The sequence below is a fragment of the Dromaius novaehollandiae genome, chromosome 9, assembly GCF_036370855.1.
Source record: "Dromaius novaehollandiae isolate bDroNov1 chromosome 9, bDroNov1.hap1, whole genome shotgun sequence".
Classification (NCBI taxonomy): domain Eukaryota; kingdom Metazoa; phylum Chordata; class Aves; order Casuariiformes; family Dromaiidae; genus Dromaius; species Dromaius novaehollandiae.
The window spans coordinates 32,168,980-32,183,953 of record NC_088106.1 but is presented as its reverse complement, the minus strand read 5'-3'; the positions used below and the strand labels follow the sequence as shown (position 1 = coordinate 32,183,953).

At 57.8% G+C, this 14,974-nt stretch overlaps 1 protein-coding gene across 1 annotated transcript; it reads right to left on the bottom strand.

The window, feature by feature from the left end:
- Positions 1 to 1,551: 1,551 nt before the first annotated feature.
- AMOTL2 (angiomotin like 2) lies at positions 1,552 to 14,102 on the bottom strand. The gene is made up of 10 exons (XM_064517150.1): positions 13,977 to 14,102; positions 12,601 to 13,426; positions 10,066 to 10,330; positions 7,709 to 7,853; positions 7,173 to 7,265; positions 5,577 to 5,872; positions 5,163 to 5,455; positions 4,699 to 4,910; positions 4,288 to 4,446; positions 1,552 to 3,496 (listed from the first exon to the last, which is right to left on the bottom strand). The coding sequence occupies exons 2-10, from the start codon at positions 13,341 to 13,343 to the stop codon at positions 3,438 to 3,440; spliced, it is 2,265 nt and encodes a 754-aa protein (XP_064373220.1). The 5' UTR covers positions 13,344 to 13,426; positions 13,977 to 14,102; the 3' UTR covers positions 1,552 to 3,437.
- Positions 14,103 to 14,974: the final 872 nt, after the last annotated feature.

Genomic DNA, 14,974 nt, shown 5'->3' with positions numbered 1-14,974 from the left:
AGAGATGAGAGTTAGCAACAAAACTTGTTTCTTATGCAGTGATCTGCAAAGTCAGAGCTAAAGCCAACTGCAGAATTGCACAAGATCTCCTGGTCCTCAGGGATGGCATGATAAAACTGCAGGGGAAATGAGCTGTCAGTAAATGCAAAGTAATGCACGAAAGGGAAAGCCCCAACCCAACTGTCTGTGCGTGCACTGATGTCTTCAGATAGGCTTCTAGCACCCAAGAAACAGATTGAAGAGTCCCCATGGAAGCTCCCTTGGAAGCATCAGCTCTGTAGCTATTAAGAAAAAAAAAAAAAAGTCAAACAATAGCAGCAAACAGAAGAGGATCACAGGGGAAAGACTGGAGAGCACCATTATGTTGCTATATAAATCCTGAGGCAACCCCAGCTTGAATACCAGGCATTTCTGGTCTTCCCCCACCTCCAAAGATCCAAGTAGCATAAAGAAGGCTTGGAAGCGGCTGATAAAAACGTGGAATGGCTTCCGGACCACAAAGGGCTTGAAAAAGCAGCAGCTGAGAGTCGCCATGGGTCTAGGAAACCAGCTGAGGGAGCCCCTGCTAGGAAAGCAGGAGCAGTTCTGGGGTGGAGGACCGTGATGTAGTATTGCAAGGTTTGCACATTTGCATCCTCAGCAGCCAACTTGGCAGTCCTCGACCTGTACCTTTGACTTCAGCCCTTTGGAGATACAGCTGCTACACACGGTGTGCCCTGGAGCAAAGAGGCCCAACCTACCCCCTCACAGTAAAACGAGGACAGGGTCAATATCCACTAGAGCGCTGACAGCCCTTTCCAGCCTCAGCGCAGGGGCCAGCAAGTATGAGAGGGCCAGACACTATAGGAAACTATGTATGTCACGTTTCTGGACAACCCTATCCTTCCCTCATCAAGGTGGCTTCCTCCTAAAGGAATGCTGGAGGACACAGAGGTGCCTTTGCGTTTTTATCACCCGTACCACACAGCTGAGCCTCAGATCAAGGCTCTGAAGAGTCCAGAGCCCCTTTTGCTGCAGCAGGAAGGGGGCACCTTGCTATGCTGAAAAACTCAGCCCAAGAAGAGAGGTGGGGAGACACAAGTCTGCAGCTCCCAGCCCTGGGAGTGCATTTCAGCTAGTGGATTTCCTCTCCTGGACCACTGCTACTGCATGAGGCAGTTCACGCTGCCCAGCTCCTGCAGCACGGGGAGAAAAGCAATGTACAGAGATTGGCCCTGGCTGTTGGCACCTTGCAGTGTTGCCTTGGGAAGCTCTTCCCCCTTCAAGGTTTATCACCATTGCCCAACTCCATCTCCATCTCCAACCCCCTCTTTAGAGGCCTTGGCCAGCCACCACCCTGCCTTGAAGAGACCGTATCTCCAAGCAGGTGTTTGCCTGCAAGACTTTCGTGGCACGCTAGGAGCAGCCAGGCAGTGAAGCAAGAGCCAAGCCCCACATCACTGGACACCGAGCAGGTCCCCAGTGCAGCAGCCTTTTCCAATGAGCCAAGCCGTTGTCTTGCCCCATCTCACTTGCTTGTGCAGTGTCGCGTGGGAAAAGAGCACCTTTAGGTCAATATTTGTTTTTTTTTTATTAAAATATTGTTATACCAAGTGGAATGCTACAGCAATCTCGGTATAGGGCGGCATAACGAAACAGCCAGGTTTACGTTTAAATACTTAAGATAACTTAAAATGCACAAACAAGAACTCATTGTCTTTGGCAGAAAAAAAAGTTCACAGCACGAAAAAATACTTAAAAAGAAATACCAATATTAATATAAAATATATTAAGTTGTTTTTTTCCTCTTTCATATTTTTTTTGTTTTCCACTTTGTAAACAATGCACGAGAACCGAACGCATTTTTTACGTGTCTGGGAGAGAAAATAAAAAATGCAGTTGTCCAGCAAATGCATAGATGTTTAAAGAAGAAAGAAAAAAAAATATATGAAGGCCAAGGCTGGAAAGTATCCGAGTTCAGAGGACTGAGAAACTCTCACTAAAATCAAAGTTGGCTACTGCCAGAAGCCAGCTGCCAGTAGACAAGGGAGGTATGAGGATTCCCAGTGAGAAGAGACCAGGCATAGCTTGGTGCAGATCCAGAAAAGGGCAACACATCCCACCCCAGCAAAATCAGACATTCTTGTTTCATTTCAAGAGCATTTCACCTCCATTTTCAATTAGACTTCTCCTCCACCTTTCATTCTTTTTTTTTTTTTTTTTTTTTTTTGCACAACCACTATCCCATTCCCTCCCTTTACAAAGAAAAACCTGTCAATTGAAACATACCTAGGACTCTTCTGAAAGCTCCTTCCCAAATCCCTCTCCCTCCTGCAGCTGCACTAGAAACCCAGAGTTATGATGCCGGCAAATAAAGGCTTTCAACTGCTGGCCCTGGAACTGCTCAACTTGGCCACATGGATCTGGATGGAGTTCAGTCAATGGAGACTGGCTGCGGATCTCTCCTAGCTCTGCCCCTGCGAAGAGTAGCTCAGGAGCAGAGCCGTATCCATACTCGCACAGAGATTGGCTCATGGCTACTATTTAGACAGAAGGGAAATTCCAGTCAGAGGAACCATGGAAAAGCACCCTGAAGGAAACATTTTGGGGGACACTGAAGGCAGAGATCCAGAGACGGGATCTGGGCTGGAGAACATAAAGGATCTGACAAGTGAGGGGGAAGGAAAGATACCTCATGATCAGCAAAGGAGGAAGGGAAAGAAATTGAAATGATAAATACGTTTGCTCCTGTTCTACAAAACACGGATGTATTTACAGGGGGATCAGGTCTCCTGGGCTGCAAGCCCTCGTCACTGTACAGCTTCCACACACAAACACCTCCAGGGTCTTGAGCGCTCCAGAGCGCCCCTTGTCCTGTGCAGCTCCAGTCCCTCTGGCAGGAGGGGAGGCACGTCCATGCATGGGGCGACGACGGGATGCCAAGTGGTGACTCTGGCCATCCCAGCAGCAAGCCCCGCTCCCCAAGCCTGGTGGCACAGATCTGTGGCACCAGGGCTGCTGGGGCCATCTGTCAAAACCAGCTGGCCCACAAAAGATGCTGCTGTCCTCCAGGTCACAGCTTGGAAGCAGAGGACAGCTCTGTAACCTCTTCACTTTGGCTGGCTCTGTGTCGGTGACCGCGAGATGGTAGAGCAGGCCTTCCCTGGCTGCACAGCACTGTTTTCTTGTAGGAGAGCATGGGCAGGGACCAAGCACAGCTCTGACCACAGCAGGACGCGTGGAGGGTTGGAGGCACGGCCTGGTCCCCCACCCCGCAGACTGTGGCATACTCCCTGCAAACCCTTCTTCCCTCAGATTCCACCATCCAGGAATTTGCTGCTATGGAGAACAAGTCCCAGCCAGGCACCTGGTAACTGAAGGGCTTCTCTGACCATACAACAGTCTGTGAGGTTGGAGAGGATGACATGTCTGCCCTGGGTGGCCAGAACTGCCTGTCCTTAAATCAGGATCTCCACCATGTCAGACAGGTCAAGGGCTCTGGCAGCAGCCAAGCTCTCTGCAAGGAAACAAGGTGAAACTATGAGAGCCCTGGAGGAGCAAAGAGCTCTATAGAATTCATACCTTAAAAAGTGACATGTGATTTCGGAAGCTCAAACAGACCATTTTGAGTTGGGCCTTTTAAAATGCATTAAAATCACTGATGCTTTTCTAAATCCCACTGAAGTTCTCCCAGCAGCTGTCTCTCCCAGAGCCCTAAGCCCATGTGCTGGAGCCCAGGCCCCCAGCTTTGGGCTGGCTTCTGCTCGCTTGCACTAGCCAGGCTGCAAAGGGAGAGACCCTGGCCCCTCTCTCACTTGGCCAGAAGGCTAGAGGAGGTCAAAGACTGGTACTGACCCTGTGATTTTCTTTTTGGATGGTACATTGGAGAGCATGTTAGCCAAGCAGGAGTGCTTTGGCACAGATATACAGCCTCAGATCAAAGCTGCAAGTGACAGCAGAGGAAAACCCAGGCTTGCTGTCCTTCCTCCTGTCTTTTCCCCTCCACTTTTCCATGCTCCTTCTCAGCCAGCGACTCCACTCTGCCCCTCTAATGCCGGCAGCATCACACCCCACAGTACACCTCCCATTAGTCACAGCCGTGGGAGGCCAAGCCCTGGTGGCTGGCACAGAGGAACCAGTTCCTTGCTCACAGCTAAGCTATGCAAGGTGCTCGGAGCAGAGTGGGGAACATCTGCAGGTTTCCTCTGTGCCCAGCCCCACAGGGGCCCTGCCGGTCGTTTTGGACCCCATCACAGAGCCCCTCGTTGGTCGCGGGAGGGACAGCAGAAAGAGGCTAGCGGGACTCACCCAGCGAGCTGGCTGGGCACTCAGGCCCCTCGCCCTGGCTGCTGCTCTCAGCCAGGCTGTCTGTCTGCGTGCTGCCATCCTTGCTGCCATGCTTGGAGTGAAAGGGCAGAGGACCAGAGGTGGGCAGAGCTGCTGGTTCTTCTGCTGGGGCTTTGCCTGCTGGAGGAAGACAGAGGAGATGCTGTTAGAGCTTAGGTGTTCAGCTCTTCCATGGGGCCCTTGTGTTTTGTGATGGGTCTCCATGATCTACAGTCACACAGCTTAGTGGACAAATCCCACAGCCATCAGGAAACACCCCAGATCTCTTGAATGCCAGAGAGTCACTCCCAAAAATACAGAGGGCAAGGGAAACTTCCAGGCAACTCTTTACCACAGAGTAGAGGCAAGGAGCACGCAGAAACCTCCATTTACCTGCACTTCCTCGGGAGGTACCCTCTGCCAGCCGGTCGCTCAGGCTAGCACCCTGCCAGCTTTGAGTCCCAGAGGCTGCAAAGATGGATGGCACGGACTTGGCTGGCCGTAGGGAGCCTTGGAGAGCTTTGCTGGGGTCCTTCCGTGAGCGCTGCTGCAGCACTTTGATGACGGCATCCTTCTCCAGTATTTGGGCGTGCAGGGCTTTTAACCTGGAGAGGTCAAGAGGTAGAAGTTGAGAGAGAGACAGGATGGGGGGCTACAGGGGTTTCGGTGCAGGACTTTACTGGCTGGGGCAGAGGGAAGGATGATAAAGCCTCCTTTGGACAAAGTCTGATCAGGCCCAGCTGGTCTGGCTGTTGGCTAGCCACAGAGAAGCCACATTGGAGACACTCAGTGATAGTGCTACCCAGCCAGATCAAAGAGTAGCTTGTTGGAAAACGTGCCACATGAGGTAACACTACCTGTTCTCCATCTCCTGGTGCTTGTGGTTGGCCAAGAGGAGGTCCTCGTTGAAGCTGCTGTTGGGGGAGTGCCGCGGGGAGTGGCTGATGAGCGTCGTGTCCCGCTGGGCGGCCGCGGTGGCTGCAGCGTCCATGGCAAACTGCCGCATGGTACACTCCTCTAGGTACTTCTGCTCCCACTTGGTCATGTCGGCCTCCAGAGCAAGGATCTTCTCCTCCTTCTCCCTCAGCTGCTCAGAGAGCGTATGGGCATTCATCTCTGATGGCCCCCCACCTGGGGCACCTGCCTGCCTCTGCATCAGCAAAGAAAACCCCCAGAGAGGGTGAGATGGTGCCAGGAGGAGACACTGCCTGGCACCTAGTGCCCCAGCCTCTCTGCCACCCAACGTGCAACATCGCCAGCGGACCCCTCACCTGCTGAGCCCGCAGCATCTTCAGCTCCTGCTCCAGGCGAGTGCGGAGCCGCAGCTCCAGCTGCTCCCGCTTCTCGCAGGCGGCCTGGAGCTGGCCCAGCGCCGCCTGCAACCTTTCCACCTTCTCCACGTATGCCCGCTTCTTCCGGAGCTCAGCCTCGGCCTTGGCCGCCCGGGCCTGGGCACTGCCCAGCGCCTGCTCCAACAGCTCTGCCCGCCGCCGCTGGTCCTCGTTAGCACTGCGCAGCAGAGAGACTTCCCGCTCCAGCTTCTCCTTCTCCTGTTGGTGCTCGTAGCCTGCAAAAGGCACCCTTCGTGTTAGCCAAGCAGCCCAGGCCAGGCCCCAGCGCACAGCTCTCCTGGGCCCCTGCCCAGGCAGCCCGAAGGCTGACGAAGGACAGAAGCTCTGAAAATCCCCTCCTCACTGCATTGAAACACAGAGCGAGCTCACTGTGGGAGCTGAGACCTAAGGCCAAAGCTGTCAAGCTCCATCTCTGCTTTCCTTGTCCCCCCAGGCTGATGTTTCTGGGAGCACAGGGTGAGACCAGTGGCAAGAGCAGGCCAGGGGCTATCACACCTATGCCCCACTCCGGGAAGCTGTGCTGCCTGGCTGGGCCTTGCTTTTCCTGCCTGGAACGTACTGATGGGCAGCTCTCTGCAAGGAGCAGTGGAAGCTGGCACAGCAGAGCAGGGCACGCGAGGCAGCTGTTACTCAGCAGCAAGCTCCAACTGCTCCTCTCCTACCCACAGGAGCAGCACCCTGCATTTCCAAGGCATTTTGCTCCCATAAACGGGCTGTGCCTATGGCCCAGCCTGCCTGCTCGATGTGGCTATCTCTCCCCCAGCAGACAAGCCAGGTCAGGGCCAGATGGCCTCCCAGAAACATGGAGACATACAACAGGAAGATCCCTGGTTTGGCATATTTTAGTCTAACCTTTGACTCGAGCCTTTTGTATGTGAGGGAAAAAAGCTGTCCTGATTGCGTCTAGCCACCTTAGGGAAGGGAATGCGATTCCTTGCAGAGAACACTAACGCTGGGCCTTTCCGCTGAAAAACGTGCCTAAGCTGGCCCCCAAACTAAATCAACAGTGGCTAGATGGGAACAGACAGGAGAGACTGTCAGACGTGTTCCCAGCCTTGGCCAGAAACAAAGAGAAGGATTTAGATATATTTTTCCCTTAAAAGCCCAACGCCATGTAGTCGCAAGGTGTAAGGAAAAGGAGTAACACGAGGGCTGGGCTGCAGAGGGGAGGGAGTGCGGACTTCGTGCTGGAAGAGCCAGAGCGGTGGCTGGAATGCAGAGAATGCAGGTCACACCGCCGGGCCGGGATTAATGGCTCGCGTCCAGTGCCAAGAACAGCTTAATTCTCCCCGGGGAATGGCAAAAGCTTCCACCCGGGATCCGCCTCCTCCTCAAGCTTAAAGGGACTGTACCTCACCCCACCGCCACAGGAACAGGCCTGTTCACTCTTATCTGCCTCAAAGAAATGCAGCACAAATGTGCCATGGGGCACGAGAGATGGGGATCAAGGCAGAGATGAGCAGGCAGCTCCATCCTCACGCTTTACCAGTGTTGAGTGGTCAGCAGGGGACTTACTTTGTGCGAGGAGTTTCGCCACTGTGCCTTGATTATTCTCCTGGTTTTCCTGGGTCTTGCTGGCCAGCTGTTTGTTTGCAGATTCCAACCGTTCTGGTCCAAATGCAATTAAAATCAATTATGTTTAAATATAAGTTCAATTGAATTAACTGGGAGCAGCCTGGCTCCCAGTGAAAATACCTAGCCTAATAAAACTAGCTCAAAACAGAAGTGTTGGGGAAATGCCAAGGGACAGAGAGCACCCACTGGGATAGAGGAGCAGAGAAGTGTCTCCAGCCAGATGGAGGTATCAAACTGTCCTGGCTGAGGGCTCACATGGAGGAGAGGGACAGAGGTGACCTGGCCCCACACACCCAGATGCTCTCACTGGGCAAGGACAGACCTCCTGAAGAAGGGCAGGCATTTGCCTGGCATGTGGAGGGAGCTACACCACCCCAATCCAAATCACAGTGCAATTATAGTCATCATCCTCACTCCCTATAAACAGCAGAGTTGAGAGATGCTCCCCCTGCCTGGCACTGCCCACAGCCCCTCACCTTTCAGGTCCCGGTTGAAATCCTGGAGCCGACGCATCTCCCCATCTCTCTTGCTCCTCATGGCTTTCTCCAATGCTTCCCGCTTGGAAGAGGCCTTCATGAGGTTTTCATAATCCTCCGAAATGCGCTGAATCTCTGTTTCCAGCTGAGGGAGCAGGAAATGACAGACTGAGGTTAGATATTCTTGGAATGAGGAAAAGAATGGGAGATGTTGGCTAAAGATCACCCCGATTTCTCAACTTGACCTGAGCTGCCAAAGGAGCCTTGCAAATCCACAGGACCCCAGAGGTCAGTAATCTTGTCTTTCACCTCCACAGACCTGAGCTCGCATCCCACACCAGAAACCAGCCTCTTGCCCACACCGGGGACAGGGACGGCAGTAACTTAGCAGGTCATGGCAGAGATGCAGGGCAGCAGAAATCTAGTGTGCGTGAGGGAAACCTGCTTGCACTTGCCTGGCCCAAGCTTTGCCCATAATTATTAAGTGTCTGTCAATAAAGCACCTCCAAACCCTGTCCCTTCACCTTACGTGAACCTGAGCTGGCAGAGCCATCTCCAGATTGTTTCATATCTTCTAAAACTCATTCATCTTCCCCTGCCCCTCCATTTGGTACCTGCCTTTTATTTTAAACCAAATCATGGTCCTTGGAGAACTGGGGCCTGGTTTGAGCCAGCGTCTACTCCATCCCTGCTCCATCAAACCTGGGGAAGCCACTCCAAGGCTAGCTCTAGCCAGAGCGCTCACCCGCCTGTGGTGGTGCACAGGTGGGTCAGAGAGGGGTCCCAGGAGAATCCCGGGACCCAGCCCAGTGGTGGGGCTGGAAGGGAAGGCGAGCTCTCTGCATGGAGAGCCACGGGCTGTCATCCCAGCAGGGTGCCCCTGGCCTGACCCGCAAGGCTGTGCTTGGCCAGGGCGCACACCAACACCGCTCAAGCCAGACCAGCCCAACCGGTACGGGTGCATTTTTGCCAAAATAACTGCACTTATCCACGGGGCTCCCAGCAGCAGGGATCACAGCACTCCACGCCCCCACCGGGGCTGCTAGAAACTCCTGCTACAGCCCAACCTTAGCAACAAGCTGCTGGCCACGAGGGAAAACTCAAGTCTTCCTGCCTGTAACCTTGCAGGCTCAGGGAGAGTTTTCTCCCTCATGCTGCCCGAGTCCATCACGCGCGTCCCTCTATCACACCGTAGCCACGCTCCCGTCCACGCTCCTGGCTGGTGGGCTTTGGCTCTCCCGTGCCACCGTTGGCCCCCCCAGGGCTGGCACATGCTCCAGCCTCCATGGCACAGCCTCGCTCCTTGCCAGGAGGCCTCCAATGGCCCATTTGTTCCATGCGAGCGGCAGGGAACAGGCCTCCCCTTGTGTGCATCCGCACAAAGGACTTTCTGTGGCGGCCGGGCGCAGGCCTGGGGCGGGAGGGACAGGCAGAGGGAGAGGGCCCAACTGTTACCAGAGCCAGAGAATGGGCTCTTTTTCCCCCCAAACTTCACAGCAGCTCAGCTGAGGACCTGTTGTGTGCCGTTGAATCACAGCTGTTTAGAGGGGCGGGGAGGGGGGGAAAAACAGTCACCGGACGGAGGGGGAGAGATTAAAAAATGAAAGGGGGTGAATTTTCGTAACAGCTGTTTGATCCTCCTCCAGGCAAGAAGCAAGCAAGCGCACAAGCCTTCCTGAAACCCGGAGACAAAGCCAGGGCCTCGTCTTAGGCGGGCATGCTCCTCAACAGAGCAAGGCCGCTCTCGGCGCAGGCCACGGGAAGAAGCCCGCTCTAACCCAGCGAGGCCTCAAGGCCCACAGAAAGGCGCTTGCGGTGGGCAAGGCAACCTCGATCTGCCCAGGGCTTGCGGTGAGCTGGGCGCAAGGTCGTGCAGCCCTGCTTCCCCCCTCTGAGAAGGATGAGCCTTGACAGGAAAGCCCCGGGTGAAGAGCAGAATGCTCCTGGCCCTGCTAGATGTGTGAAACGCTGTCTGCGTCAAGACAGCCCATGCCCAACAAGCCTGACATACAACGTACGTGCCCCAATTCCTTAAATTCCCTCCAGGCAATGTCCCTGCAGGGACACCAGCTTTTCTGGGGAACTCCTCATTCAGCGTTAGCAGCAAACGATGACGCTCTTGCACTGAGCCTATCCTGAACGACTGCCAGCCGGGCCAGGTTACTGCAGCCTGCTCTCCAACGTGAAAGTGCCTTCGCCTCCTCTCAGAGCTTCCCCAGATGAAAGGCGAGATGCAGCACAAACGTGCAGCGCCTGGTGCTCCCACCCCACCAGATGCTCCAAGCCAGCCCACGGGCTCCGTGCTGAGCCCCTGCGCCGGCAAACAGCCCCTGCCGCTGCTGCATCTGCTCGTTTACCTTCTGGATCCGGCTCGCTTTCTCAGCATAGCCCTCCAGCTCCTGCCGTAGCTTATCACTTTCCCTCTGGAGCTTCTCGTTCTCCCGCAGCAGCTTTTCGTTGTCTCTCAGGACGGTCTCCACCTGGGCCAAGCGGGTGCTGGCAGAGGCCGCCTGGGCTGTCATCAAGGCCTCCATCCCGGCTGGGGTGAGCGAGCCCAGTGGGCTGTGACATAGGGGACTCTGCTGTGGCAGGAAAGCTTGAGGGACGTGAGTCTGCATCACCCTGAGGGAGAGGAAGAAGCAGGACGCTCAGAGGCCTTGCAAGGCTGAAGCACGTTGGTCAGCTCCACCAAACCGCGGCTGGGCACGGAGCCAGGGGAGCCCGCCAGCCACCTCGCTGCTCTTAGGAGCCTGCTACAAACCCGCAGACCTCCAAGGGACCCCAGTGTTTTCAGCCTCAGGCTGACCCATGTGGAAGAGCAAAGCAACGGGGAGCCTCGGCAATTCCTGTAGGCCACGCTGTGTCTTGCCAGGGTGGCAGACGCTGGTCTGTGCTTACACATCTGAGGACAAACCAGGTGCTGGGACCCTTCCGATCATACCTGGGTCATCTGAAAGGAGGAGGGAGGCTCTCAGAGGTTTCTAACATGCTTTTCAGACAGAGCTGGGAAGCATTTGCTTTGTAAAGGTGGATCCCAGAAGGCCAGTGCTGCACCTTGCCCTAACACCTCCAAATGTGAAGCAAATCTACTTCTGCAGTGACACCTTGTGCGGGGACCCCTTGAGCTTTGAGTGCTGAGAGCATTTCTGAAACTGGGATTTTAAGTGCCTTGGTCACTTCAAAACTTGAGGATGACAGTCCTAGGTCTGGATGGAATCTCGGGCCCACCCCACTGCTGGGAACACCAGTAATAGAGGCATCTGGGAAAATTCAGCAGAAGGATGCATCTTGAAAGCATACAGCACTATCCCTTTTTCTTGTCATTCCCTGGGAGGACAAAGCAAGGCTCCTGAGGTGGCTCTTTGCTAAAAGAGCTCACCAAGAGACTATTAATACATCCTTCTTATATCTTGAATGTGGTGAGCAAGGCCGGCCTGGCTCTCCCACCACCCTCCCCACCACAGCCTGCGCTGGAGCAACTGCTCCGAGTTCCTCGACATCCCAGCGGCAGCCTGGAATCCCCAGAATGCCGCGCGGCCGCCCTGCCGGAGCCAGCACGGCACGGGATCCCGGCCGGGCTCCGCCGACGGCTGGCCGCCAAGGGCCCGCATTCCTGTGGAATGATATAGGAGCAAGAAAGAATAAATACATCTTCCTTGCAGCTCCCCTTCCCCTCTTTGTTCCCCTGGAAAGAGAACGTTTCCTGCCAGAGATGCTATCATCTTTCGGTCTCACTAGGTCAGCGAGGCAGAAACTGTGGTGCACGCTTCCACCTTCCCCCAGTGTGGCAGCAACCTGCAACTCTCCTCTTTCCCTCATTTTACACAGTAGAAGAAGCAAGCCATCCCAAATGCCGGGTGAAGACCTGATGTTCTGTGCTTCCCAGAGCTGCCCTAGCAGATCTTCCCATGGGCCTGTTAGAGAGAACCTGCGGCCGGCAGAGCCAGGCTTTGCCAGCAGTGTCAAGCTGCTAAAAGAAAGGAAAACTGCCCTGTGCTTCTCATCCACTCCACTAACAAACCTCACCAGCCCACAACTCCGTCCAGCAGAAAGAGAGGCCTTCATCAGCTTTCCTAGAGCTCCCCTGTGGCACGGAGAGCAAGTCAATCCAGTGCTAATCTGTCTCCCTTGGACAGCACGCCAGCTCCCTTTGTGCCAGGGTTATTTGCTCTGTCATCAGCCCACAGACTCCCCCCGGTTTGGGACCACAAGGACAGGTTTCCATGGAGTGGTGAGTGCATTTTCCTTCCACCCTGGCCCATGCCTGTTCCAAATTTAGCCATTTCCTGGTCTGGTTCCAGCTCCTAAATTAACCCAAAATTCCATCCAGAGCATTAGGAGGGGGAAGGGTCTGTGGAGGCAGTTGAATTTTTGCTGCCAACTGGAAAAATTGACCTCCAGTTTGGCTACACCAGGGAAAAGTGTGGCCTTGGTGCTTAAATGGGGAGAGGAGAGGACTGGTGTGGTCAGCAGGTACAGATGGTGCCCCACAGGTGAGCAACAGGGGCACCATGGCTCCCAGCGTCCCCACAAAACCTGGCGTAGGGGTCTCGAGCTAATCCGAATCCGGCGCTGTGAGAACGAGCGGGTCAGCAGTGGTGCTGAGGTTGTCCCACACCCCATGTGCCCGCTTGGCGCAGCCCTCTCCTGCAGGGAGTGGTGAGCCACAGAGCACCCAAAGCTCCCATCGCTCTCTGAGGTGCTCGGACCGCATCCCGCGCTGGGTGCACGACTGGGTGCCACCCCAGCCTAGGATCTCTGTGCTCCACAAACCCCGGCTTATCCACGTGCTAGGGGCATCAGAACAGACAGGACACTGGGCTGGGAGTCACCTCACGAGCACGCTGCACCCCCAGAAGAGCACATCACCTGTGCCAGGGGCTGTAAGTTACCTGACGTCGGGGTGCTGAAATGCAGGACCTTCCTGAGAGCAGGGTCTGGGATCTGCCAGGTAAGCGACGGAGGTGTCCTGGGAAGCGAGGATGTAGGGATACTCTGGAGGAGGTCCCCGTGGCTCCGTCCCCTCAGAGTGCTGGCCTCTGAGGGCAGAGAGCTGGTAGTGCCTGGAAAGCTGGGGGTAGCTGTGGGAAGAGCTCATGTGGTTCTGCGCCTTGGCCCCGTTCCTCTCCAGGGACATCTGCATGAGGCGTTCGCTCAGCGACCTCACATGGCCGTGCTTCAGGTCCTTCAGCGCGTCGTCGGGGCGCCTGCCGCCGCTCTCGGCCCTGCGCTGCCCGCTTTCGCCGTGGGTGCCCTGGCAGGCTGCGCCGGGCTGCTGCCCGCCCCGCTGCGAGGCATAGTACTGGGAGTGAGCCTTGGCCTCCTCGTACGTCGGAAGCTCCTCGCCCTTGTGCTGGGGCTGGTAAAGCCGATACAGGCTGTTTTCCAAGTAGACATGGTCGGAGTGATGCTCCTGGCCCTGGGGCTCCTGCCGCGTGGACTGCTGCACCATTTGGCTTTCTTCTTGGGTAAGACTTTCGAGAGACGAGCGGGGGCTGCCGGTGCTGCCCCCTCCGCGCAGGGCTTGCTGCTGGATAGCCAGCAGCGTGCGGTTCTCCGTGAGGTTTCCGTATCTCAGCTGCTCCTGGATGAGACGGTGCAGAACGGTCCCGGTTGAATCCTCTGCTGTCCTCATCTCTGCCTGCTCAGTCAGCAACCTCCACGTCCACCGCAGAAAGATGCCCCCTGATCTAGCAGCAGCTGGCCACGCTGAGGCACCTGCGAGGGGAGAGAAGGGACATCAGGAACCGGCCCGGGCAGGAAACAGCAAGAGCTTCTTAAGGCACCGTCCCCGAGGGATTTGTTTTCCAGGAATGCCGCTTGGGCGCACTGGCAGGCGCCCGTGTACCAGGGCGCTGGCTGAGCGGACAGAGCCTCGGCGGGGCCGGCGGCTGAGCACGGACCCTCTCATCGCAGCCCGCGGGCTGCACCAGCGGGCAGCGCCAGGCCGCCCGGCCCCGGCAGGCGCGGGGGAAGGAGGTCGCCCCGCCGGCGGCAGCGCCCGGCGCCCTCCGGCGCCCAGCGAGGGGCGCCCGGGGACGGGGCTCCGCCGCGGCAGCGCGGACCGCGCAGGGGGCGGCGAACCCCCACGCCTCCCGCCGCCGAGACGCGCGGGCGGGGGCTCCGGGGGGCCTCGGCGGCGGCGCCGAGCAGCGCGGCCCGGGGCAGGGGCAGGGGCGAGGCGCCCGCTCCCGCTCCCGCTCCCGCTCCCCCTCCCGCCGGGGCCGGGGCCGGGGCCGGGGCCGGGGCCGGGGCGGGCGGCACCTACCGCAGCATCGCGGGGAGCAGCGCGGCGACGGTGCTGCCCGGGGAGCGCGGCCGTCGGCACTGCGCGCCGCGCCGGCAGCCGGGGGCCGGGCCGGGCCCAGCTATGCCAGGAATGCGGGGCCGGGCCCGCCTCGCCCCGCCCCGCCCCGCCCCGCCTCGCCCGCCGCCGCCGGGACCGCGGCCGCCGGCAGGGGGAGCCCGGCGGGGCCCCGCGCCGCGCGGGGAAACTGAGGCCCGGCCGCCGCCGCCGCCGCCCCGCGCACGGCAGGACGCGGCAGCAGCGGAGCGTGCCGCGGGCCGACGGCCTGGGGAGGGGAAGCTACGTCCCCCGTTCCGTGCTGGCACCCCGATCCCAGCCTCCTTCCCAGCGACGAGGCCTGGAAAATCCCCGCCGGCCTGGCCCGGAGATTTTCCCTTCCGAGATGCCACAAGCCCTCAAGGGAGAACCCGCCGGAGCTGGCCACGGCGCAGGAAGGCCGTATGGCCGCAGCCCGCCGGCGGGTGGAGCGTGCCAGGAGGCCGCGCGCCCACAGCTGGGAGCCGGCGGTGGCCCGGCGGGCGATGCCCAGCTGGCCCGGGCAAGGGGCGGAGGGGATGGGCTGGGGGCCGCGCACGTGCCAGCGCGGCGCCGGGGGGCCCCTGCCCGCTGCATGCGTGCGAGGAGCTTGCAGCTGCCGGGGGCACGCGCTCCGCGCGGGGAGGGGGGCTGCAAGGCTCTGCCCGCCAGCTGTCCAGGAGAATAAAACTTCTTGTTTAATCAAAGCTCCGAGAGACGCTCCATTGTCTCTCGCACCAGACGAGCCCGATGAAAACCTGCCTTCGCCATCTGCTTCGCCTGCACGCTGCCCTCCCGCCGCCGCCTCACCGCCCCCTCGGGTGGGTGATGTCAGCCCGCAGACAGCACGAGGAGCGCAGAGGCCTGGGGCCTTCGCCGGGCTGCTGCAGGCATCGCTTTCCCCGCTCTTTGGGGAGGAAAAGGGGAATGGGATGCAGGGCGAG

Bases quoted from the DNA above. Each gene is read 5' to 3' on its own strand.
- AMOTL2 (XM_064517150.1), bottom strand. From the start codon at position 13,343: ATGAGGACAGCAGAGGATTCAACCGGGACCGTTCTGCACCGTCTCATC. The intron at 7,266-7,708 runs GTGAGGGGCTGT...CATTTGGACCAG, and splicing joins TTTCAACCGGGACCTGAAAG to AACGGTTGGAATCTGCAAAC. The intron at 3,497-4,287 runs GTGAGTCCCGCT...GTTTCCTTGCAG, and splicing joins GTGCCCAGCCAGCTCGCTGG to AGAGCTTGGCTGCTGCCAGA.